Raw genomic sequence first — 24,829 nt, 5'->3', positions numbered from 1 at the left:
CTGGATATCTGGCACTGTAAGTGAACATTTATAATGCGGGAGATATTGCAAAGATGCGCTGATCAGCGGCGAATTACAAAGCTGAGCCACAACCAAAGTGTGCCTGGTAAAAGAGATCATGTGCAAGGTTTCATGGCGGTGGATGGGATTGCCATGGCGGTGGATGGGGATTGCCATGGCGGTGGATGGGGATTGCCATGGCTGTGGATGGGGATTGCCATGGCGGTGGATGGGGATTGCCGTGGATGGGGATTGCCATGGCGGTGGATGGGGATTGCCATGGCGATGGATGGGGATTGCCATGGCGGTGGATGGGGATTGCCATGGCGGTGGATGGGGATTGCCATGGCGGTGGATGGGGATTGCCATGGCGGTGGATGGGGATTGCCATGGCGGTGGATGGGGATTGCCATGGCGGTGGATGGGGATTGCCATGGCGGTGGATGGGGATTGCCATGGCGGTGGATGGGGATTGCCATGGCGGTGGATGGGGATTGCCATGGCGGTGGATGGGGATTGCCATGGCGGTGGATGGGATTGGTCATGTCAGGAAGAACGCGACCGTCGGAAACATTGGTAGGATAATCCGTCTTTCTCCTCTTTACTGAAGGAGCACGCACGGAAAGCACTTGACTTTCTTTGGGAGAAGAGGCAGCGGAGCAGTAATCTGGTTGGCGTGACCATAAACATTCATACGGGAGACTGGGTGCGCAAAGGTACGTACCAACTGACACATTGGATCGTCTTTAAACCGTACAGAACCGGAAGTCCAGCAGCAGCCAAGTGCCACCGGATTCCACGGTCATGATTAAGTACTTGCGATCATCTCCGTTGAAAACATGCACAAAAGGGCATGGTGTAGTGGCTACACCTTAGGGCACCTAAAGTGTTTGCCCTGTCACTGCCATTAGTACACTGTGCTTGCAGGGACTGACCCCTTAAACATGTCACTGCCATTAGTACACTGTGCTTGCAGGGACTGACCCCTTAAACATGTCACTGCCATTAGTACACTGTGCTTGCAGGGACTGACCCCTTAAACATGTCACAGTCATTAGTACACTGTGCTTGCAGGGACTGACCCCTTAAACATGTCACTGCCATTAGTTCACTGTGCTTGCAGGGACTGACCCCTTAAACATGTCACTGTCATTAGTACACTGTGCTTGCAGGGACTGACCCCTTAAACATGTCACTGCCATTAGTACACTGTGCTTGCAGGGACTGACCCCTTAAACATGTCACTGCCATTAGTTCACTGTGCTTGCAGGGACTGACCCCATAACCTCTCACCACTGCTAGAGGGGACAGCAACTGTGCAGACTACCCTGTATGATTCGGTCTTTGTTCAATACCTGATAAAAAAAATTCAAAAAAGCAATTTACTTATTAACGAACCTGTGTAATGCATTAAAATAACTTTTCACTTTTAGTATGTATCTTTTAAAATAAAATGCATTGTATCTTTTTAAGACAGTGGTGTTGGAGCCGGGATAGATTCTTACTACGAATATTTGCTAAAGGCCTACGTACTGCTGGGGGATGACAGCTACCTGGAAAGATTTAATACAGTAGGTGGATGACTTCTCATCATTGTTAGAATAAGTAAATGGCAGGCTCCGTTGCTTCATTTGTAATAAATCCGATTTATGTCATCCGATTTTATTACGAGATGTAAACAGAGGAGCAGCCGAGGTTGGTGGACTTGCAAAGAGACACAAATATTGATATGCGCAGAGCTGTACATAAATTGTTCCCTTTCCCTGGTCCACAGAGCTTACAGTCTGAATTTGATGACCCGTCGGGAAATTGCCACACTTGACCATTCCTCCAATCTATCTAAACCCATTAATCATTTTATTTACCCCCTCACCCCCCTGGAGTGTCAACCCTGTTACAGATCTTTGTGTCATCTGCAAAAAGGCACCCTTTCCTCTCCAGACTAATGTCACTAATATATATTAAAGAGCAGCAGTCCCAATGCAGATCCCGGAGGTTCTCCACTGGGTCACCTTCCCCCCCCCCCCCCCCCCCACCCTCTGAATGCTCTCCCTGAATGACAATTCTGTCGCCTATCCATCCAATCGATTCCATGCAATGCAGCTTATCTGTCTTCTATGTGGGACAATGTCAAAGATGAGCCGCATCTCCGACTCCTCCCATATCTATTACCTTAGTCACCCATTGGATAAAAAAATGAATTTGCTTTGTTTGACCTGATCCTCCCGAGTAACTGCCTGCTGCCTGGGATCTTGTAGGTTGCACTTAAGTGTCAGATGATGATGCTAAAAAAAATAAAAAAAGACATCAACCAGTCTCATATAAGCTCTTAAATATGGCACTTGTACTCTCTGGTCCTAGGAGGTATTGTCCCTTTAAATGCACGTATATTGATGTGCTGTGTTTTGTCATTACCCTGCGGTTTTATGGGTGTGCCAATGACCTGTTTTAGGCCAGAATGTAAGACACAGCAATCAGGACTTGTACAAACCAGGTTTAAATCCCTTCTGTTCATAAAGTTTTACAGACCAAATTTCCTATTGTTAGAAGCATATTTCTACATCATTGTATGCACAGAACTGTATTGTATTGTATGTCTTTATTTATATAGCGCCATTAATATACATAGCGCTTCACAGCAGTAATACATGTGGTAATCAAATAAATAACAGATAATATAAATAACAGATCATGGGAATAAGTGCTTTAGACATTAAGGAAGAGGAGTCCCTGCTCCGAGGAGCATACAGTCTAATTGGTAGGTAGGGAGAACGTACAGAGACAGTAGGAGGGAGTTCTGGTAAGTGCATCTGCGGGGGCCAAGCTTTATGTGCCATGTGTTCAGAATAGCCACAGTGCTATTCATATGCTTCTTTAAGCAAGTGTGTCTTAAGGTGGGTCTTAAAGGTGGATAGAGAGGGTGCTAGTCGGGTACTGAGGGGAAGGGCATTCCAGAGGTGAGGGGCAGTCAATGAAAAAGGTTTAAGGCGGGAGAGGGCTTTAGATACAAAGGGGGTAGAAAGAAGACATCCTTGAGAAGAACGCAAGAGTCTGGATGGTGCATAACGAGAAATTAGGGCTGAGATGTAAGGAGGGGCAGAAGAGTGTAAAGCTTTAAAAGTGAGGAGAAGAATGGAGTGTGAGATGCGGGATTTGATCGGTAGCCAGAAGAGGGATTTCATGAGGGGAGATGCTGAGACAGATCTAGGAAAGAGTAGAGTGATTCTGGCAGCAGCGTTAAGGATAGATTGTAGGGGAGACAGGTGAGAGGCAGGAAGGCCGGACAGCAGGAGGTTACAGTAATCAAGACGGAAGAGAATGAGGGCCTGAGTCAGAGTTTTAGCAGTCGAGCAACAGAGGAAAGGGCGTATCTTTGTTATATTGCGGAGGAAAAAGCGACAGGTTTTAGAAACGTTTTGAATGTGAGGGGCAAATGTGAGAGAGGAGTCGAGTGTGACCCCAAGGCAGCGTGCTTGGGCTACTGGGTGAATGATCGTAGTTCCAACAGTAATGGGGAAGGAGGTAGTAGGGGCAGGTTTGGGAGGAAGTATGAGGAGCTCTGTTTTAGCCTTGTTGCGTTTAAGGCGGCGGAGGGCCATCCAGGATGATATAGCAGAGAGACATTCAGAAACTTTGGTTTGTACAGCAGGTGTAAGGTCGGGTGTTGAGAAATATATTTGTGTGTCGTCAGCATAGAGGTGATAATAAAACCCAAAAGATGTTATTAGGTCACCTAGAGAGAGTGTATACAGAGAAAAGAGAAGAGGTCCCAGGACAGAGCCCTGGGTTACCCCCACAGAGAGATCAATAGAGGAGGAGGAGGTATTAGCAGAAGAGACACTGAAAGTACGATGGGAGAGGTAGGATGAGATCCAGGATAGAGCTTTGTTCCGAATGCCAAGAGTATGGAGAATGTGAAGGAGAAGAGGGTGGTCCACGGTGTCAAATGCTGCAGAGAGGTTGAGTAATATGAGCAGAGTGTAATGACCTCTGTCTTTGGCAGCATGGAGGTCGTCAGTTATTTTAGTGAGGGCTGTTTCCGTGGAGTGAGCAGTGCGGAAGCCAGATTGTAGAGGGTCTAGGAGAGAATAGGTGTTGAGAAAATGGAGCAAGCGAGCGAATACAAGACGTTCAAGGAGTTTAGAGGCAAAAGGCAGGAGGGAGACCTGCCGATAGTTAGAAAGACAGGTAGGGTCAAGCTTGCTGTTTTTGAGTAATGGTATGACTGTTGCATGTTTGAAGGAGGATGGAAAGGTTCCAGAGCAGAGGGAGGAGTTAAAAATGTGCGTGAGCGTAGGGATTATAGTAGGAGCAAGAGGTTTTAGGAGATGGGAGGGAATGGGGTCAAGAGGGCAAGTGGTAGAGGGAGAAGAGGCGATCAACAGCGACACATCCTCCTCTGAGACAGTGGAAAAAGAGTAAAGGAAGGCAGGAGGAGAGATAGGAAGAGGTGTAGGATGGGAGGAAGAAACAGAGGGGATGTTCTGACGTATGGATTCCACCTTTTCCTTAAAATAGTCAGCAAAGTCCTGAGCGGAGATGGAGGAAGGAGAGGCAGCTGAGGGTGGTTTGAGTAGAGTATCAAAGACAGAGAACAGTCGGCATGGTTTAGACTTGTGCATGTTGATTAGTGAAGAATCTTATCTGCATCAAAGCCATCAGGTCCTGTGTCGTTTCTTCGATAGCTGGTATCGGACTTTAGTTCATGCAGAACATATCTAATTGTAGACACCCAGAAGTAGGTGGAGGAAAGCGCTGCTGACCCAATTATGTCTACCTGTATAATTTAATCTATGGAGAATTTCATAGGGCTTAATGTTAAAATGGATAAGTAATGAGTGACTCAGTGCTGATTTGCATGTCATTACCCAGAATCCCTGGCTGCAGTGGTAGCATTGTATGCTAGGAGATAATGGGTAAGGGCAGGGATGCAGACCTGTCTGAGACATGTGAATGTGCACACGTGGGATTTTTATGTGCTTGATTGTAAGAATTTAATGTGTTGTGGGTATAGAATTGCACGTGCCAGTAGAGTAGTGTTACCGTTAACACGTGTGCGTAACACCGGTTTCTCCGTGTTCAGCATTACGACGCCATCATGAGGTATATCAGTCAGCCTCCCCTTCTGCTCGACGTTCATATCCACAAACCGATGTTAACGGCGCGGACGTGGATGGACTCGTTGCTGGCGTTTTTCCCCGGTCTGCAGGTAAGGCGCTCGCCGCCCTGAATGTGGAGTGATAGCACGGTCTGGCTGTTACATCTGTTGTTTCATCGCCGGTGTGTAGATCCTAAAATGAAACCTGGAGAGTTAACGTTTAAGTATTTGCCGTCCTACACCATATTCAGTGGGACATTAGGATATGTTTTAGGGACACATTCTCCATAGATGTAATCCCAGTGTTCAGAGCTTCCCAAACCTCATAGATTTCTTCTTATAATGCATGCAAAGAAGGGTAGGTCACAGGGTTGGTCCTTTCTTCCATGTAGTAACGGAGTCGGGAGAGGGAGTAGGGGGTATGAGACCTTTTCTAAGAACAAGTAGTTGTGTTACAAGCTTTCAATCTCTCGGGGGCCTTCATCAGGTATTCTGCTAATGTACCGTCCAATAAATGGCACAGTGCTCTTGAGGATGAGATATATGAGGTTTAGAAAGCTCTGTACAGTACAATTGCATCGTCAAGAAGACGTGAAGGATGAGGCTGCATGCGTCCAAAGCCACCGTACGAACCCGTAGCTGTTACGGGCACTTTCGCGTGCTTTCTTCACGCAGAAGTGACACGTGGATTAAATAGGGCATTTCATTTGTAACTTCACTAAAACCCTCCCACTTTTGCAAAGACAAATCGTAACCCCATAAATGCCAACATAACTGTATTGGCCAATACAAATATCTTTATACATCAGTACACCTGCACATATTAAATAGGGCCTTTCTTTTGCATGTATTTTGTCTCTTAAGGGCTACATCTGAAGCAGAGTTTATTGCCTCGTTAATGCGATGCCTTAAGGCTGACCATCATATAACTGTAATGCTATTGAAAACAATGGTTAACGACATCACCCGTTTTGTGTGTTGACAGGGGTAATAGCATCTGTATATACATCACTTCTGTCTCTAGAAAGCAAAGCGCTATCGGCTCCTCCAGCGGTATTGGGCGCGTACCACCTCCCCACCCAAGTTATTAACCGGGAGATTTGCTATCTGATTTTGGGCAGTGTTGCTGCTGACAGGAAATGTATTATGTGGTCTGAACTTTTTATAATGGATACTTAATAGAAGTGCAGGGTGCCGGCGGCCTTCTCTGGCTTTGGGGCGGCAAGATGCCCGCGGCCTTCTCTGGCTTTGGGGCGGCAGGGTGCCGGCGGCCTTCTCTGGCTTTGGGGCGGCAAGGTGCCGGCGGCCTTCTCTGGCTTTGGGGCGGCAGGGTGCCGGCGGCCTTCTCTGGCTTTGGGGCGGCAAGGTGCCGGCGGCCTTCTCTGGCTTTGGGGCGGCAAGGTGCCGGCGGCCTTCTCTGGCTTTGGGGCGGCAAGATGCCCGCGGCCTTCTCTGGCTTTGGGGCGGCAGGGTGCCGGCGGCCTTCTCTGGCTTTGGGGCGGCAGGGTGCCGGCGGCCTTCTCTGGCTTTGGGGCGGCAGGGTGCCGGCGGCCTTCTCTGGCTTTGGGGCGGCAAGGTGCCCGCAGCCTTCTCTGGCTATGGGACGGCAGGGCGCCCGCGGCCTTCTCTGGCTTTGGGGCGGCAGGGCGCCGGCGGCTTTCTCTGGCTTTGGGGCGGCAGGGCGCCGGCGGCCTTCTCTGGCTTTGGGGCGGCAGGGCGCCGGCGGCCTTCTCTGGCTTTGGGGCGGCAGGGCGCCGGCGGCCTTCTCTGGCTTTGGGACTGCAGGGTGCCGGCGGCCTTCTCTGGCTTTGGGGCGGCAGGGTGCCGGCGGCCTTCTCTGGCTTTGGGGCGGCAGGGCGCCTGCGGCCTTCTCTGGCTTTGGGACTTTTCTTCTTGTTTCCCCTCTGTGGGAAACTCACGCAGCCGTGTTGCATTACACATGTACTGTAGTCACGTGTTAGTGTTGCATTTATAATTATCTTATGAATATATATCTATATATCTATATCTATATCTTTATTTTTGCTTTCTAGGTTCTGAAAGGGGACATAAGACCCGCAATAGAAACTCATGAAATGTTGTACCAGGTCATAAAAAAGCATAATTTCCTACCAGAGGTAAGTGGTGTGTGTATTTACAGCTTTTACATTTTTTTTCACCCCAAAACTTTACTTTTAAATGCATACAAACTTGTGATAATTTCTGCTGATCTGTTGGTATGCTGTGCTTTTTATCATGCTTACACTGTCCTTAAGTACGTAACATAGGAATATTCTTATGTATTGTTTTGGTGTTCAAACTACGGATTCTAGCTTCAGTATTATACTTCATTAACCTTATTTCACAGTAGCACCATTGAAAACAAATCGAAGCAGAAAACATGCATTATTTAACGCATTCTTTTGTGTTACTTCATGTTGCTTTCTGCTACATCTGTAGCGATTTATACATAAGTCAATATACTTGCAAGTAGTAACCTCCTCCCCAAAACCAAGGTTATTTATTTTTACACCCTATACGTCCGGGGGGGTCCCATTAATCTGAACCCCACCGCTCAAACTTCGGGGAGCCCCAGTTTGCCGACATGATAGATTTTTTTTTTTTTTTTTAGTTCTGTGTTTGAGGGAAAAAAAACATCAGCACGGTCACCCAATCAGAAAGCTGTAATGTCACGTGACTGATACCACGGCTTTCTATTGGCTGCCAGAATGAGGCTGACACCAGTTCCCATATTGTTTCTCCCAGACATGAATTCTTGTAAGGGAATTTCTAAACGAAATACCTCTGGAATCCATGTAGCTTGGAATGGCGTCAATCCGCTCTATGGCTTCCATTTATAAAGTGTGTGTTTTTATATGTAAAAAAAATTATGGGTCGGCACGTTTAGCTCCTTTAAACAAATTAAGGACACGCTCAGTGGGAACAGCGCTGCCCTTCAAATCCCAGTGTCGGCTCGTTGTGACCTTGGGCAAGTCACTTTATTTTAGGCAGGGACTTGCGGAAAATTCTGCAGCGGGTGAGAAGGAAATGAAGGCTTGTGTCTGAAACGGTGTGTTCTTTATCTTCAGGCTTTCACAACAGATTTTCGAGTTCACTGGGCCCAGCATCCACTAAGACCAGAGTTTGCAGAAAGTACCTATTTCCTGTATAAAGTAAGAACAAACCCTGCTTGGGGTCCTGGCTTCTCACACCGCTTACCCCCGTGAAATTGCGTGTGCTGGGTAAACTGACCCTCGAACTTATCCTAGCTCTGCCCGAGCACCCAACCTTCCACTGAGAAGTTAATGGTGAATTTCGTCTGAAAACGACCCCATCGGCTGCATTGTGGGGAAATATTAAGCCTCTTAGTCGTAACTCCAGTTCTGATGTAATTGCCCAGTAAACCAGTCTGCTCGTATCACTACTGCGCATTATATTTACCTAAAGGTCTTATTGATATACCATGCCCAGTGCAATTTATTTTAATTTTTTTGTTACCCTAAAAATGTAGTTAAAATAGTTGCATTTAAAATAGTACTTGTAGTTGTTGGATTAACCCCGATACTGCCTAGGTTAAAACAGCAGCCAGTGACGTTGTAAATAAAAACTAAAAATGGGTTTATTAAAAATGTCATTAATACGGGCTGTGTAACCCGTTAATTGGCACAGTGCTGCATCTTTGGGTCGGGGTAGGAAGTGGAGTTGCAATTTCCTGGTAATGGGACTTTGGCGGTTTTTAAAAGCCGTCCGGTTACATTTCTTAGGCCGAGTCCCCGGCGGTCACGGCGGAGCGCACTCACTCACTACAGCGTGCGCGCCACACAGCACAGCCCTCTATGGGACAGGCCCTGGTGGCTGTGTGTGGGCGCGCAAAGCGCTGTGATGTCTTCGCTGCTGCCAGCGTACACAATAATTTTGTCTACCCGTGCCGCGGCGCAGTCACATGGTCAGCACGCAGCCAATGGCAGGGCAGATATGCCCCGTAATAGCCCCGCAAGGCGCGCGGGCAGTAGGGAGAACTGGGGCCCGAAGCCTTAGGGGCCTCTGAATGGGGAAGTGTTTGTAAAGCAACTTATCAGAGAGCCAATAAGGATATGGGGAGGTGGACTTGCTGATCACACAGGGGTGCCCCTGCAAACGGGGGGCAGCCGGAGGAAATGAGACCCCTCCCAAGTCTCACTTTAAACTAATAAATACTTATAGGTGTCAGAAAGATGATGTACAAAGGGTTTTGACATACAAATGTAGCCAGGCTTACTGTCCCCACATCCGAGGAAAGTGGCGGGATGGAACCGTGGTATTCCCCGGCAGCAGGGAGTCACATCGCGGCAAATCCGAGACGGAAGTATGCCCCAGACCCCTCCTCCCCCCCAGGTCGCTGCGACTTTGACCTTCTCTGGTGCTGCGGCATCTTGCTTTTTTTGCTGTGGCTCTGGGGACAGCGCGCGAGCTCGTGTGTACATTGTGTACATTGTGTACATTGTGTACATTGTGTACATTGTGTACATTGTGTATTAATAAACCTATCAACAGGCCACCGGAGATCCGTATTACCTGGATGTGGGGAAAACTATTATTGACAATCTGAATAAATACGCTCGCGTGCCGTGTGGATTCGCCGCAGTGAAAGACGTGCGCACCGGGAGTCACGAGGACAGGTAATATATACTACTCCGCTTGTTCCGGTCATCGTGCGCCTAGTTCTATTCATTACAAAGTTAAGAGCGTCGCCGTTTTGCTTTTAGAAAGGCGCCATTCCCCTCTTCCTCCCCCCCCTCTCTCCTCAATCAGTGGCTCATAAATATAATATGCAGAACATTGTATTATACTAAAGTGCATACAGCTGGAAGCCGCGTTTCTGAAATCGCAGCCATTGATCTATGTTGTTAATTTCTTGTTTCAGAATGGATTCCTTTTTCCTGGCAGAGATGTTTAAGTATCTCTATTTGCTGTTCTCGGAGCGGGAAGACCTTATATTTGATATAGAAGATTATATTTTCACGACCGAAGCACATCTCTTACCTCTGTGGCTTTCTACTGCAAACCCCACCAGCGCCAAAAAAAATACAGTACGTGTTCCTTTCCTTTCTCCCGTGCTGCTTGCTTTGCAATAGAAATAAGTAATTCTGGTCCGCAGTGAAGCCCGACACTGCCCTGAGTGCAATAAGTTCAAAGCGTCAGTCTGCAGGTGTCGAATGTTTCATTCTCCCCTCTGGGGGGATCCGCGGTGACATTCCGCACCAACACTGCCGTGCAATCCTTTGGAAACTCATGTGTTCTAACAGAATATGTTGTGTTATCTGGAGGGAACATGTCACGTACACGTCTGTAGTACTCACAAGTTAGGACCTGTGCATGATAGAGAGATCACAGAACCAATCAAGTTAAGGGGAGCAAAGGTGTGGAAGGAAAGGAAGCATAGTTATGCCCCTCTATGCAGAGAAGAGCCACCAAATTAATACAGTGGATGGATAATCTGATTTATGAGGCGAGGCTAGCTAAATTAGATTTGTTTACATTAGAAAAAAGGCGTCTAACACAACCGGAAATAGGAAGACAGACCACACTTATTCAAAAACAGTGTTATAGCAACTATTTTATTTCAGTAATGATGACGAACTGTTAATGCCCTTTGTTGTATGGACAAGTGACACTGTTGAAACATCACATGTATTCCAAGACTATATATTTGTTATGTCTCTCTAAAACAATAAAAAAAATTGAAACAAAAAAAAGAAAAGAGTCGTCTAAGAAGGGATATGGTAACTATATACAAATATATTCAGGGACAGTACAAGGAGCTCGCAAAAGAACTATTCATCCCACGGGCAGTACAAAGGACTCTGGGTCGTCCCTTAAGGTTGGAAGAAAGGAGATTTCACAGCAACAAAGGAAAGGGTTCTTTCCAGTAAGGGCAGTTACAATGTGTGATTCATTACCCATGGAGACTGTGATGGCAGATACAATAGATTTGTTAAAAAAAAAAAAAAGTTGGACATCTTTATAGAAAGGAAAGGTATACAGGGATACACCAAATAAGTAAACATGGGAAGGGATTAATCTTATTGCCAATTCTTGCCGTCAGGAAGGAATTTATTTGTCCCCTTATGAGATATCATTGGATAATGTGTCACTGGGGTTTTTTTTGTTTGCCTTCCTCTGGATCAATATACTGTAAGTACGGATATAGGATAAAGTATCTGTTGTCTAAATTTAAAATAGGTTGAACCTTTTTTTTTTTCAACCTCATCTACTAAACCGTGACCTCAAATAAAAGGGAGCAACCAGGGGAAGTCGAACCCACCCCAATTCTCAGCTCACCATGCTTACAAACTAACTTTAAATAACAATTTCAAACCTGTTCTAGGTGTCAGTTTTGGGTAAAGAAAGGCAGCCGTCACTGTGGTGTTATCTTGGGGAATAATGTCACATACTAACATCAGTAGTAGTCACAAATGAGGTTGGGTCCTGTGCCTTGGATATCAGTGTAAAAAGACGAAGGTTAGTTTATTATACTTGGATGCGGCATCAAAAGTCCGGGACTACATGAGCACTTATTTTACGAAGCCCTACATTTTGCTGGGTAGAAAAGAAGAACAATGGGGTTATCTAAAGATGTTGTAGAGATCTCTGCCGAGACCTGTCTAGAAAAAACCAGAGGTAGAAATTATTACACGATACAAGACCGTATGAATTCACTGGAGGGACAATTTTGATTGGATAACTAGACTAACAGTTCACTTGAAGCTAAGCTAGGATAAGTCCACTTAACTGCCATTCAAGCCATTGGCAGTTAATGCTGGATCAAGCTCTGATATCCACTATCAGAGCATGGTGAATCCCTGCCTCAGATCTCAGTAAAGATATCTGGGATGACTTAATCTTTACATATTGGTGATTTGGTAGATGGGGCTTCACCAGTAAGTGCTCTATTGTACAGTATAAGAATAATATATTCAGAGTATAGTCCCAATGTCCTTAATAACTTTATAATAACAGAGATCACCCAAGGGAGATTAAGGGACCTAGTGGTGCCCACCTGGCTACCACAGAGATTGGTCCCCTGGTAAGTAATTACCTACCTATAGGGTTTAGATCAATAAAACAGCAGGCACTGAGAAGGTAAACACAGAGGGGCTGTTCCCTTTACCTGACGGTGAGATCCAGACAGGGAAAAACTCTGCAGCGTGCAATCCTCAGTGGTAGAGATCAGGATATGTAGAAGGAAAGGAGCATCCGCATCAGTGGATCAAAAATAGATAGGGCAACTCCAGGTGTAGTAACATTGTGCAATAAACACAATCAGCTTGGCAATGAAGGTGTAGGAAACACCAACATGTTTCATCCAACAGGACTACACCTTCATTGCTAAGCTGATTGTGCAATAAACACAATGTTACTACATCATTACTACATCATTTACTACACCACATCCTTCCTTGGTGTAGTGATCACATTGTGGGGGACATCCCTATGTAAACAGCAATGCAGGACAATCCACTTCGGTCCGATCGCCCCCTAAAATACCAGCATTTGTTGCATGGTGTTACCTGTACGCCATAGGGCTGGTTCCAGCTCTGATCGCTGCGTTCAGGGAACAGAACGGCCACTCCTAGCGTTAAGAAGCCACCGAGCCTGCAGCAGTGTGTTTACACAGCAATATCTGCTGCTGTACTTGCACCTTTCACACGGTTAGACTATTGGGAATAAAACAGTTTAAAAAGAGGTGACGGCAGACTTGTATGTAGAACAAAATCTTGCAAAATAAAAACTAAATGGAAGTAAAAGGCTGTAGGCTTTTTTAAACTTTAAATGCCGGGGACTTGCACCAGTTTTGCTACTGTGAGATTTTAAAGAATAATCCCCGAAATAAGGAAAAATGGTTTTCTAATGCTAAAGCCACTTTTCATTCCAGACTACACACTACACCGAACTGGATGACAGTAACTTCGACTGGTCGTGTCCGAACACCCAGATCCTCTTCCCAAACGACCCGATGTACGCACAAAGCATCCGGGAACCTTTAAAGAACGTGGTGGATAAGAATTGTCCGCGGGGCCCTTCCCGAATGTAAGAGAGCTCCTTTTCTTATTCGCTTATATTTACTTCAGCTTCATTATATTGCTTGTTTGTAATAATTATCTTCTCTTTGTACCAGACGTTAAAGGTGCAATCCCATGTAACCAGCCAGAAACAACCTTTCTGTAAAGAAGGGAAGTCTAATTGGTTTCCCTAAACAAATCCAGACAACGATTTGAACTGCCAAAGGAAATCAAACTGCTCCCAAGTCTGAACTCTCAATGTTTACAAACTAACTTCAAAAATAGGGGTCATTTGTTTTTTGTTTTTAAAAACACCAATTCATATTCTGAAGGAGACGCTGCATGCTGTTGTCATGAATATCAGATTGAGTAACTTGCTCAGGGTCGGCTTTTGTGACCTTGGACAAGTTACTCAAGTCCACTGTGCCTCAGTGACCAACATTAGATTGTAAGCTCTGTGGGTGAGGGAATCGTGTTTGGAGAACTCTATGTACTGCGCTGCATACACTGTCCGTGTTATGGACAAGAAAGTGTGTGTGTGTGTGTGTGTGTGTGTGTGTGTGTGTGTGTGTGTGTGTGTGTGTGTGTGTGTGTGTGTGTGTGTGTGTGTGTGTGTGTGTGTGTGTGTGTGTGTGTGTACATGTACGTACATATAATAATAATATTGCAAGCCCTATGTAGCAGGGAAGGATTGTCTAGTACGTTCTATATGGTCTATTGACAATCCTTCCCTGCTACATAGGGCTTGCAATCTTATTATTGCTTTATATATTATTGCTTATAATATATACACACACGCGTAGAAAAAGAAATACTAAATAAGCAGGGCCCAATCCAGTGCTGGAAGACACGCTTCTAAGCCATACAAGGACTGTAAGGCGTCTTAAAGCGCCAGAACGTGACCGATTGGAGAAAGCTGCTTGGTAAATACTGTATGTGCCATGTGACCTGTACAAGGAGAGCTAAATCGGGGATCAAGACAGCGTTTCACTTGCTTAAAAGGAGCATATGCTTCTCAGAAAAGTTTCCCCCTAGATGGGCAGCAGGAAGTCTCGGGAGATGAACCCCGTTCATTCCAGCTCCGGGGACTCCCTGCTCCCAGAGATATACACCTCCGTACGGGGCGCCAGTAGCAGTGCCACCAGTTTTAATGTCCTGGTCGCGCTGGCCAATAGGAATCCGCAAGGGATGATGTCACGGTTTCCTATTGGCCCTCATGATGCGGGATATTTAATCTGTCATTTGATGGCTCCACACAGCCCAGCCGGCTCTGCTTCCGCCCCCCCCCCCCCTGCGGAGATGAGAATCTCGGGGAGCAGGGGGTCCCCGGAGCGGAAATGAACGCGGTACGGCCTCAGAACCCCTTTGCTTTTCAATCCTATAACTTTCCAAAAAAAATAAAAATTATTAAAATAAGGAAAGTAGGATTGCGGCTTCAAAGGAAATGTTCTTCTTCGCTAAGCCACTCTTTCAGACTCGTAGAACTGGGGAGGATCTCGTTTGTTATTGTAACTGAAATTATTCTCTTTATGAAGTACATTTTTTCCTATGTTAAAGACAAGTGTCCATCAAAAGTCTCTAAAGCTAAACAACGATCCCAATGTATCACAAAATGAATGTGCTGTAGTTTATCAGCGGAGAAACTGTGATAAATCTAGCACAATGTGTGTTTCTGTTCAGGAGTAAAAGCCGTGGTGTGCCGTAAACATCTACAAACTGAAATCCTTTAAACAGATAGTGTGTGTTTGTATAAGCGTGTACGTGCACGCACACATACATATGCACACACAGATACACACACATCCCTTTGAGGCCAAAACGTTGGTCGTTCTATGTAAAATAAATATCACTTTATATGGTGATATTAGCGCCTGGATATTCTTCAGCTCATCCGTTTGACCGCTGGCTTCCTGTCTCTCTCGACGCGGCCGGTAACCTCTTTCTTCTATTTTGCTTGAAGTAATAATGTTCGTTTGCTTTCCCTTTTCTCGTACATTATTAATATACCGTCTGTTTTGGGCTTTGGCAGGGACGAGATCTCTGGCAGTGGGAACAGGCCTCCCCTACGAGCGAGAGATTTCATGGCCAGTAACTCGGAACATTTGGAGATCCTGAAGAAGATGGGCGTCAGTTTGATTCACCTGAAAGATGGAAGAGTACAGCTTGTCCAACATGCAAACCAGGTGAGGGTCCACATTTATTGATGCATACTGCTTTAATTCCTCCGTAATATATCCAATGAAAGGAGAACGTAACATACACATTACCATTGAAGAAAGGGTGGAAAGCCTTGCCAATCGTTCCATTCCCATTCCCATTCCCCCTTTCCCCTTCTCCTCCATGCCCTCTTTCCCTGTTGTGTCTTCTTTCACCTTCGTTCTCCCATTGGTTCCTTACCTCCTATGTCCTTATGGTCTCGGTGGGAAGCCAATGGTTGGCTTCCAGATGGGCATAGATCTTGAGGCAGCCATGCAGGAGGCTATCTCTGATGCCGGCTCCAATGTGTCTCCGGGGATAATGGCGTCACTGATAGATAGAGGACAGAGTCCCCGTCAGTCATGGATATTTCTATATTTGTGAGAGTAAAGTTTTTACGTAGGGTACTTGTGAAAATTAACTCCAAATATGTGCATACACCATGTATTTGAACACTTCTATTTCACAAACATAGGCAGCGAGCTCAGTAATATATAACGTTCCTTGTTTTGCAGGCGGCGAGCTCAGTAATATATAACGTTCCTTGTTTTGCAGGCGGCGAGCTCAGTAATATATAACGTTCCTTGTTTTGCAGGCGGCGAGTTCAGTAATATATAACGTGTGCCTTGTTTTGCAGGTGGCGAGTTCAGTAATATATAACGTTCCTTGTTTTGCAGGCGGCGAGTTCAGTAATATATAACGTTCCTTGTTTTGCAGGCGGCGAGCTCGTTAATATATAACGTTCCATTTTTGCAGGCGGCGAGCTCGGTAATATATAACGTTCCATGTTTTGCAGGCGGCGAGCTCGGTAATATATAATGTTCCTTGTTTTGCAGGCGGCGAGCTCAGTAATATATAACGTTGCTTGTTTTGCAGGCGCCGAGCTCGGTAATATATAACGTTCCTTGTTTTGCAGGCGGCGAGCTCGGTAATATATAACGTTCCTTGTTTTGCAGGCGGCGAGCTCGGTAATATATAATGTTCCTTGTTTTGCAGGCGGCGAGCTCAGTAATATATAACGTTGCTTGTTTTGCAGGCGGCGAGCTCAGTAATATATAACGTTGCTTGTTTTGCAGGCGGCGAGCTCGGTAATATATAATGTTCCTTGTTTTGCAGGCGGCGAGCTCCGTAATATATAACGTTGCTTGTTTTGCAGGCGCCGAGCTCGGTAATATATAACGTTCCTTGTTTTGCAGGCGGCGAGCTCGGTAATATATAACGTTCCTTGTTTTGCAGGCGGCGAGCTCGGTAATATATAACGTTCCTTGTTTTGCAGGCGGCGAGCTCAGTAATATATAACGTTCCTTGTTTTGCAGGCGGCGAGCTCAGTGATATATAACGTTCCTTGTTTTGCATGCGGCGAGCTCGGTAATATATAACGTGTGCCTTGTTTTGCAGGCGGCGAGTTCAGTAATATATAACGTTCCTTGTTTTGCAGGCGGCGAGTTCAGTAATATAACGTTCCTTGTTTTGCAGGCGGCGAGCTCGGTAATATATAACGTTCCATTTTTGCAGGCGGCGAGCTCGGTAATATATAACGTTCCTTGTTTTGCAGGCGGCGAGCTCGGTAATATATAACGTTCCATTTTTGCAGGCGGCGAGCTCGGTAATATATAACGTTCCATGTTTTGCAGGCGGCGAGCTCGGTAATATATAACGTTCCTTGTTTTGCAGGCGGCGAGCTCAGTAATATATAACGTTCCTTGTTTTGCAGGCGGCGAGCTCGGTAATATATAACGTTCCATGTTTTGCAGGCGGCGAGCTCGGTAATATATAACGTTCCTTGTTTTGCAGGCGGCGAGCTCGGTAATATATAACGTTCCTTGTTTTGCAGGCGCCGAGCTCGGTAATATATAACGTTCCTTGTTTTGCAGGCGGCGAGCTCGGTAATATATAACGTTCCTTGTTTTGCAGGCGGCGAGCTCGGTAATATATAACGTTCCTTGTTTTGCAGGCGGCGAGCTCAGTAATATATAACGTTCCTTGTTTTGCAGGCGGCGAGCTCAGTAATATATAACGTTCCTTGTTTTGCATGCGGCGAGCTCGGTAATATATAACGTGTGCCTTGTTTTGCAGGCGGCGAGTTCAGTAATATATAACGTTCCTTGTTTTGCAGGCGGCGAGTTCAGTAATATAACGTTCCTTGTTTTGCAGGCGGCGAGCTCGGTAATATATAATGTTCCATTTTTGCAGGCGGCGAGCTCGGTAATATATAACGTTCCTTGTTTTGCAGGCGGCGAGCTCGGTAATATATAACGTTCCATTTTTGCAGGCGGCGAGCTCGGTAATATATAACGTTCCATGTTTTGCAGGCGGCGAGCTCGGTAATATATAACGTTCCTTGTTTTGCAGGCGGCGAGCTCAGTAATATATAACGTTCCTTGTTTTGCAGGCGGCGAGCTCGGTAATATATAACGTTCCATGTTTTGCAGGCGGCGAGCTCGGTAATATATAACGTTCCTTGTTTTGCAGGCGGCGAGCTCGGTAATATATAACGTTCCTTGTTTTGCAGGCGGCGAGCTCGGTAATATATAACGTTCCTTGTTTTGCAGGCGCCGAGCTCGGTAATATATAACTTTCCTTGTTTTGCAGGCGGCGAGCTCGGTAATATATAACGTTCCTTGTTTTGCAGGCGGCGAGCTCGGTAATATATAACGTTCCTTGTTTTGCAGGCGGCGAGCTCGGTAATATATAACGTTCCTTGTTTTGCAGGCGGCGAGCTCGGTAATATATAACGTTCCTTGTTTTGCAGGCGGCGAGCTCGGTAATATATAACGTTCCTTGTTTTGCAGGCGGCGAGCTCGGTAATATATAACGTTCCTTGTTTTGCAGGCGGCGAGCTCGGTAATATATAACGTTCCTTGTTTTGCAGGCGGCGAGCTCGGTAATATATAACGTTCCTTGTTTTGCAGGCGGCGAGCTCGGTAATATATAACGTTCCTTGTTTTGCAGGCGGCGAGCTCGGTAATATATAACGTTCCTTGTTTTGCAGGCGGCGAGCTCGGTAATATATAACGTTCCTTGTTTTGCAGGCGGCGAGCTCGGTAATATATAACGTTCCTTGTTTTGCAGGCGGCGAGCTCGGTAATATATAACGTTCCTTGTTTTGCAGGCGGCGAGCTCGGTAATATATAACGTTCCTTGTTTTGCAGGCGGCGAGCTCGGTAATATATAACGTTCCTTGTTTTGCAGGCGGCGAGCTCGGTAATATATAACGTTCCTTGTTTTGCAGGCGGCGAGCTCGGTAATATATAACGTTCCTTGTTTTGCAGGCGGCGAGCTCGGTAATATATAACGTTCCTTGTTTTGCAGGCGGCGAGCTCGGTAATATATAACGTTCCTTGTTTTGCAGGCGGCGAGCTCGGTAATATATAACGTTCCTTGTTTTGCAGGCGGCGAGCTCGGTAATATATAACGTTCCTTGTTTTGCAGGCGGCGAGCTCGGTAATATATAACGTTCCTTGTTTTGCAGGCGGCGAGCTCGGTAATATATAACGTTCCTTGTTTTGCAGGTGGCGAGCTCGGTAATATATAACGTTCCTTGTTTTGCAGGCGGCGAGCTCGGTAATATATAACGTTCCTTGTTTTGCAGGCGGCGAGCTCGATAGATGCGGAGGATGGATTACGTTTCATGCAGGAAATGATTGAGCTGTCCAGTCAGCAACAGAAAGAGCAGCAGCTTCCACCCCGTGCCGTGCAAATAGTGTCTCACCCGTTCTTTGGAAGAGTGGTGTTGACTGCGGGACCAGCCCAATTTGGAATGGACCTTTCCACGCATATCGCAGGGGTGGGTAGAATTCTGCTTGCCGCCCGTATGTTTGGGACCTGCACAATATTGCACTACCTGTCCCTTTAACCCTTCTCATCCGATGGGACCCAGAATGCCTTGTGCGCCGTTGGCCTTTCCAGCAGACAAGGGTTACGTTATTGTAGTGATTTGGCATCGACGTTGCAGCATTTGCTAGCTGCTGTTCTGCTTTTAGAAGGAAATTCTGCAGGAAGATGTGATTATTCCAGTACTATAATATTTATCAAATGTTTATTTAAGACATATTTCATGGTACAAAAAGTTACAGTGAAAATAGCAAAGTATTGAGCGTTTCCCACTACAAGTTTTCCTGGGTTATCTGGTCTTGGTACGGGTGGTAGTAGGGTGCAAACCGACCAGGTGTCAGCAAGGCAGCACATCAGATAGAAGAAAACAGGACAGGCACTCAAATCCCAAGGTGACATTTATTCCTCAACGTTTCGGCTCCCAACGGAGCCTTTTATCAAGAGCACCAACAGTGATACAGCAGTGATCATATTTATAACCTGATGTGGCCCCTAGAAAACTCGCGAAAACTCACTCACTGAACCCCTGTGACGTCATGAGTCCCCAGCGGGATCCAAAATCCAAAAAGGAAAACGGGGGAGGGGAAAGTGGGGTGAGCCTGAGTTAGGATACATACCCCTAGAATAGTTTAGTGTTGGGGGGCGCAAGATTTTTCAGTGGGGGTGCGACAGCTGCAGAGGCCCCGCACTCTTCCCCACGGCATTTAAATGAAGTGCTGGGGGGTCGCGTGTGGCCTCTGCAGTGTGTCATACCTCGTCTACGGTGACGTGCCGCCATGGCCGCGGGGTCATGTGACGTGATGCATCACCATGGCAACGCGCATCAAATGACTTGCTATTGTACTGTAAAAGTACTTTCCTGTTGCATCATTTAGTCCGTTCAAGACTACTTTGGACATCCTTCTAGCTACAACCCCTGTCAGTAGATGTACTTTAACCCATATGAGCTGTCTATTTCTTTCCTCTGGATCACTCACTATTCGAGCCACCCTGACCATCTGAGAGGAGGGTAAACCTTTTTAAGGGGTAATGGGTGCTGGCTTCTCGCATGAAGGAGGCTGTTTCTGTCCGTCTCCTTGGTGAACAAAGTTGTCACAAGCTCGTGTCCCCGTACCCCAATCTGTGTGTGTGTTCTGTGTCGTGCTCGGCCTGGTCGGAGAAGGGAGTGAATTAAGTTTGTCAAAAACTGGTCAGTGCTGCGGCAGGACCTGTCCAAATAAAGAACAGGTCGTCAAAGCAGCGAAGGTGAACCTGGAATCTGTTGGTTCGTTCAGGATGTGTAAGTTTTCATAAATATGCATAAAAGCACCGGCAGGGACCATATTCAAACCCACTGCGGTTCCCCGATACCTGTAGAAAGAACTCGGTTTCAAATTTGAAGTAATTTTTGTGTAAAATGTGTAAACATGGGTAATCTACCGGGGGCCCCGTGTAATGCGGGACCCGTGTAATGCGGGACCCGTGTAATGCGGGCCCCCGTGTAATGCGGGCCCCCGTGTAATGCGGGACCCGTGTAATGCGGGCCCCCGTGTAATGCGGGCCCCCGTGTAATGCGGGCCCCCGTGTAATGCGGGCCCCCGTGTAATGCGGGCCCCCGTGTAATGCGGGCCCCCGTGTAATGCGGGCCCCCGTGTAATGCGGGACCCGTGTAATGCGGGGACCCGTGTAATGCGGGCCCCCGTGTAATGCGGGACCCGTGTAATGCGGGACCCGTGTAATGCGGGACCCGTGTAATGCGGGACCCGTGTAATGCGGGACCCGTGTAATGCGGGGACCCGTGTAATGCGGGGACCCGTGTAATGCGGGGACCCGTGTAATGCGGCCCCCGTGTAATGCGGGGCCCGTGTAATGCGGGGCCCGTGTAATGCGGGGCCCGTGTAATGCGGGGCCCGTGTAATGCGGGACCCGTGTAATGCGGGACCCCGTGTAATGCGGGACCCGTGTAATGCGGGAGACCCGTGTAATGCGGGAGACCCGTGTAATGCGGGAGACCCGTGTAATGCGGGAGACCCGTGTAATGCGGGAGACCCGTGTAATGCGGGAGACCCGTGTAATGCGGGAGACCCGTGTAATGCGGGAGACCCGTGTAATGCGGGAGACCCGTGTAATGCGGGAGACCCGTGTAATGCCGGGACCCGTGTAATGCCGGGCCCCCGTGTAATGCGGGGACCCGTGTAATGCGGGGACCCGTGTAATGCGGCCCCCGTGTAATGCGGGTTGTTGATGATCAGGCTGCGCACTACGTCATGCTACTATCGTGCGGTATGCGCGAGTAAAGGCTGGAGACATCCACAGTGACCAACAGGCCTCCAGTGGGGGAAGGCCCCAGATTTTGTAGTGTAGTGTCAGTCTCTGTTGTATGACATCGTAGGATCAAAGGTCAATGGTTTTATAATGTGTGGAATCATTTCATTGTCTGACGATCTATGCCCCTTTTAGTCTTTATAATACATAACAATTGCTCCCCCTTTATCCGCCGCTTGAATGATAATGTGTGTATTGTTAGCCAAGTCACGAATGGCTAGTCTTTCAGCTTTAGTAGTGTGAGCGCTAGTTGTAGGGGTGCGTGTATATACATCACGTATCTCCTTATGGACAATCCTCTCAAAGGTTATTAGGGACGGATTCCTATTAATCCGGTCAAAGCTGCTCCGTCATTTAAACCAGCGGTGCGCAAACTGGGGGGCGCAAGGTAATTTAGGGGGGGGGGGCGTGGGCTGCGTGCGGGGAAACCTGGGGGCGGGCAGAGCTGTGCACGGGCGGCCAGAAGCTCCGTGCTGAGGCTGCTTCTCTGCTCTGTCTGTGTCCGAGGGGGCGGGGCTTTCCTTCCCTGCACACAGACATCCCCTGACTTATGATTGTGTGTGTCTGTGTGTCTGTGATTGTGTGTGTGTGTGTCTGTGATTGTGTGTCTGTGTCTGTGATTGTGTGTGTGTGGTGTGCCTGTGATTGTGTGTGTGTGGTGTGCCTGTGATTGTGTGTGGTGTGCCTGTGATTGTATGTGGTGTGCCTGTGATTGTGTGTGTGTGTGGTGTGCCTGTGATTGTGTGTGCGTGGTGTGCCTGTGATTGTGTGTGTGTGTGGTGTGCCTGTGATTGTGTGTGCGTGGTGTGCCTGTGATTGTGTGTGCGTGGTGTGCCTGTGATTGTGTGTGCGTGGTGTGCCTGTGATTGTGTGCGCGTGGTGTGCCTGTGATTGTGTGCGTGTGGTGTGCCTGTGATTGTGTGTGTGTGGTGTGCCTGTGATTGTGTGTGTGTGGTGTGCCTGTGATTGTGTGTGTGTGGTGTGCCTGTGATTGTGTGTGTGTGGTGTGCCTGTGATTGTGTGTGTGTGTGTGTGTGTGGTGTGCCTGTGATTGTGTGTGTGTGTGTGGTGTGCCTGTGATTTTGTGTGTGTGTGGTGTGCCTGTGATTTTGTGTGTGTGTGTGGTGTGCCTGTGATTGTGTGTGTGTGGTGTGCCTGTGCCTGTGATTGTGTGTGTGTGTGGTGTGCCTGTGATTATGTGTGTGTGGTGTGTGCGGTTGTGATTGTGTGTTGGTTGTGATTGTGTGTTGGTTGTGATTGTGTGTTGGTTGTGATTGTGTGTTGGTTGTGATTGTGTGTTGGTTGTGATTGTGTGTTGGTTGTGATTGTGTGTTGGTTGTGATTGTGTGTTGGTTGTGATTGTGTGTTTTTTTTGGGTTTTTTTGCGAGCGCTTACACAGAGCGCGCTCCTACCTCTGGTGTCAGCTGCTGAGGCATCGTGGGGCGGGGGGGATCGGTGCGGGGCTGCTGGCTGTGGGGGGGGGAAATCGGTGCGGGCGGGAGGGGGGGGGGGAATTGGCGCGGGGCTGCTGGCGGGGGGAGGGTAAATTGGTGTGGGGCTGCTGGCGGCGGGGGGGGTAAATCGGTGCGGGGCTGCTGGCGGGAGGGGGGGAAATTGGCGCGGAGCTGCTGGCGGCGGGGGGTAAATCGGTGTGGGGCTGCTGGCGGGTGGTAAATCGGTGTGGGGCTGCTGGCTGGGGGGGGGGAATAAAAACCAGTGTGCGGCTGCTGAAGGGGGAGGAGGGAACCGGTGCTGGTAGAAGTGAGGCTGCTCGGGGAAGTACAAGGGGAATGCTGGGGGAAGTACGGTGGATGCCGGCGCCTCACTCCACCTCTTCTCCCCCTCCTCCCTCCCCTCCCTCCTCCCCCTCCTCCCCCTCGCTCCCCTCCCTCCTCCCCCTCGCTCCCCTCCCTCCTCCCCCTCGCTCCCCTCCCTCCTCCCCCTCGCTCCCCTCCCTCCTCCCCCTCGCTCCCCTCCCTCCTCCCGATCAGGCGCGCGGCGGCCAATTTTTTTTTTTTTAAATTAGTGCGACCCAGGTTATAACGTGGTCGGATCGGGTGGCCCCCGAGGACCGCGCTATAACGGGGCTGAGCTGTATTTGTATTTACATTGTATACCGTTTTTTTCATGTGATTGATTACATCAGGCTGGGGGGGCCCGAGAAATTTCATGGATGAAAAGGGGGGCTCGGCATAAAAAGTTTGCTCACCCCTGGTTGAAACGGATGAATGCTGGCACTGGTATGGGTATTTTTGAAAAAGTCTTTAACTTTGAAATTGTGATATAGTTTAAACATATCAATTTCAACTTCAAAAGCCGAGGGTGTACAGGTAGGGACAAACGACCGTCCTTTCTGGAGAAGTGCGAGTTCAGTGTCGCTAAGAGGAAGACGATAAATTCTATACCACAGTATCTAGGTTTGTGAGTGTTTGCGGCCGCCCCCCTCTGCGACACGGCTTTTTCCTCGTTGTTCCTTTAAACATCGCTGTTCTGAACTGTTACTTTTTTGCTGCTTAAATTGCAGTTGCGATTTGTAAGTGTTACATTTGTGTTTGTGTTACGGGGCTTATACTACACTATTCTAGGCGTATTATCCTAACTCCATCTCACCTCCCTTCCCTCCCCCCCGTTTTCATTTTTGGATTTTGGCCCCGCTGGGTTTCCACCTGACTCATGACGTCACAGGGGTTAAGTGAGTGAGGTTTTTGCGGGTTTTCTAGGGGTCACTTCAGGTTATAAATATGATCACTGCTGTATCACTGTTGGTGCTCTTGATGAAGGCTCTGTTGGGAGCCGAAACGTAGAGGAATAAATTTCACGTGTGTGTGTCTTCCCCCTAATTAATAAATAGTTTTAACCACTCGCCAAAATATTGCTAACAAAACCGCCTGACCCCTGGGCAGTATAGTGTCCTGAGCTTGGCACCGCAGGCTTGGTCGGGTCCCACATGCCACCCTTAGTGTGTGCGTGCAGTGTGGGTGGTATAAATGTAAATCTCCACAGGAGTGTTCAAAGGGACACCCCACAATGCCTTGCAGCGGCTGACGCTAAGCACTATGGGGCGAGCCTTTTAGAAGCTCCCAATGTAATTGACGGCTATATCACGGACACTAAGGTTCAGTTTGGCACCTTACTAAGAGCACAGTCCCTCCACGGGCTTAGGAACCCACTATACCGCCTGATATCCGCCATCTTTTTTTGGGGGGGGGGGGGGGGGGAGGAAGGGCATATTCCTTTAGACACCTCACGAACCCCTAAGGGTTCACTGACCACCGGTTGGGAATAACTGATTGAGAAGATTATGAATAGCAAATGTAATATCCAGTGACTTGGTATCTGTTGTACAATTTGGTGTTGACGCAGATGAAGAGCGAT

At 47.6% G+C, this 24,829-nt stretch overlaps 1 protein-coding gene across 3 annotated transcripts in view; it reads left to right on the top strand.

Annotated features, from left to right (window-relative positions):
• Window positions 1-24,829, top strand: part of EDEM3 (ER degradation enhancing alpha-mannosidase like protein 3) — a 61,998-nt gene that overhangs the window by 23,005 nt on the left and 14,164 nt on the right. For all 3 annotated transcript variants that reach the window (XM_075616911.1, XM_075616910.1, XM_075616912.1), the window contains 10 exons: window positions 611-716; window positions 1,474-1,571; window positions 5,084-5,209; window positions 7,132-7,215; window positions 8,167-8,250; window positions 9,611-9,735; window positions 9,981-10,146; window positions 12,993-13,147; window positions 15,149-15,302; window positions 18,908-19,102. In XM_075616911.1, coding sequence (XP_075473026.1) covers window positions 611-716; window positions 1,474-1,571; window positions 5,084-5,209; window positions 7,132-7,215; window positions 8,167-8,250; window positions 9,611-9,735; window positions 9,981-10,146; window positions 12,993-13,147; window positions 15,149-15,302; window positions 18,908-19,102 — 1,293 coding nt within the window. The remainder of the gene's footprint in view (window positions 1-610; window positions 717-1,473; window positions 1,572-5,083; window positions 5,210-7,131; window positions 7,216-8,166; window positions 8,251-9,610; window positions 9,736-9,980; window positions 10,147-12,992; window positions 13,148-15,148; window positions 15,303-18,907; window positions 19,103-24,829) is intronic.

The sequence above is a fragment of the Ascaphus truei genome, chromosome 10, assembly GCF_040206685.1.
Source record: "Ascaphus truei isolate aAscTru1 chromosome 10, aAscTru1.hap1, whole genome shotgun sequence".
NCBI classification, from domain to species: Eukaryota; Metazoa; Chordata; class Amphibia; order Anura; family Ascaphidae; genus Ascaphus; species Ascaphus truei.
Note: the sequence above shows the minus strand (reverse complement) of the source record. Positions and strands in the feature narration are given on the sequence as shown.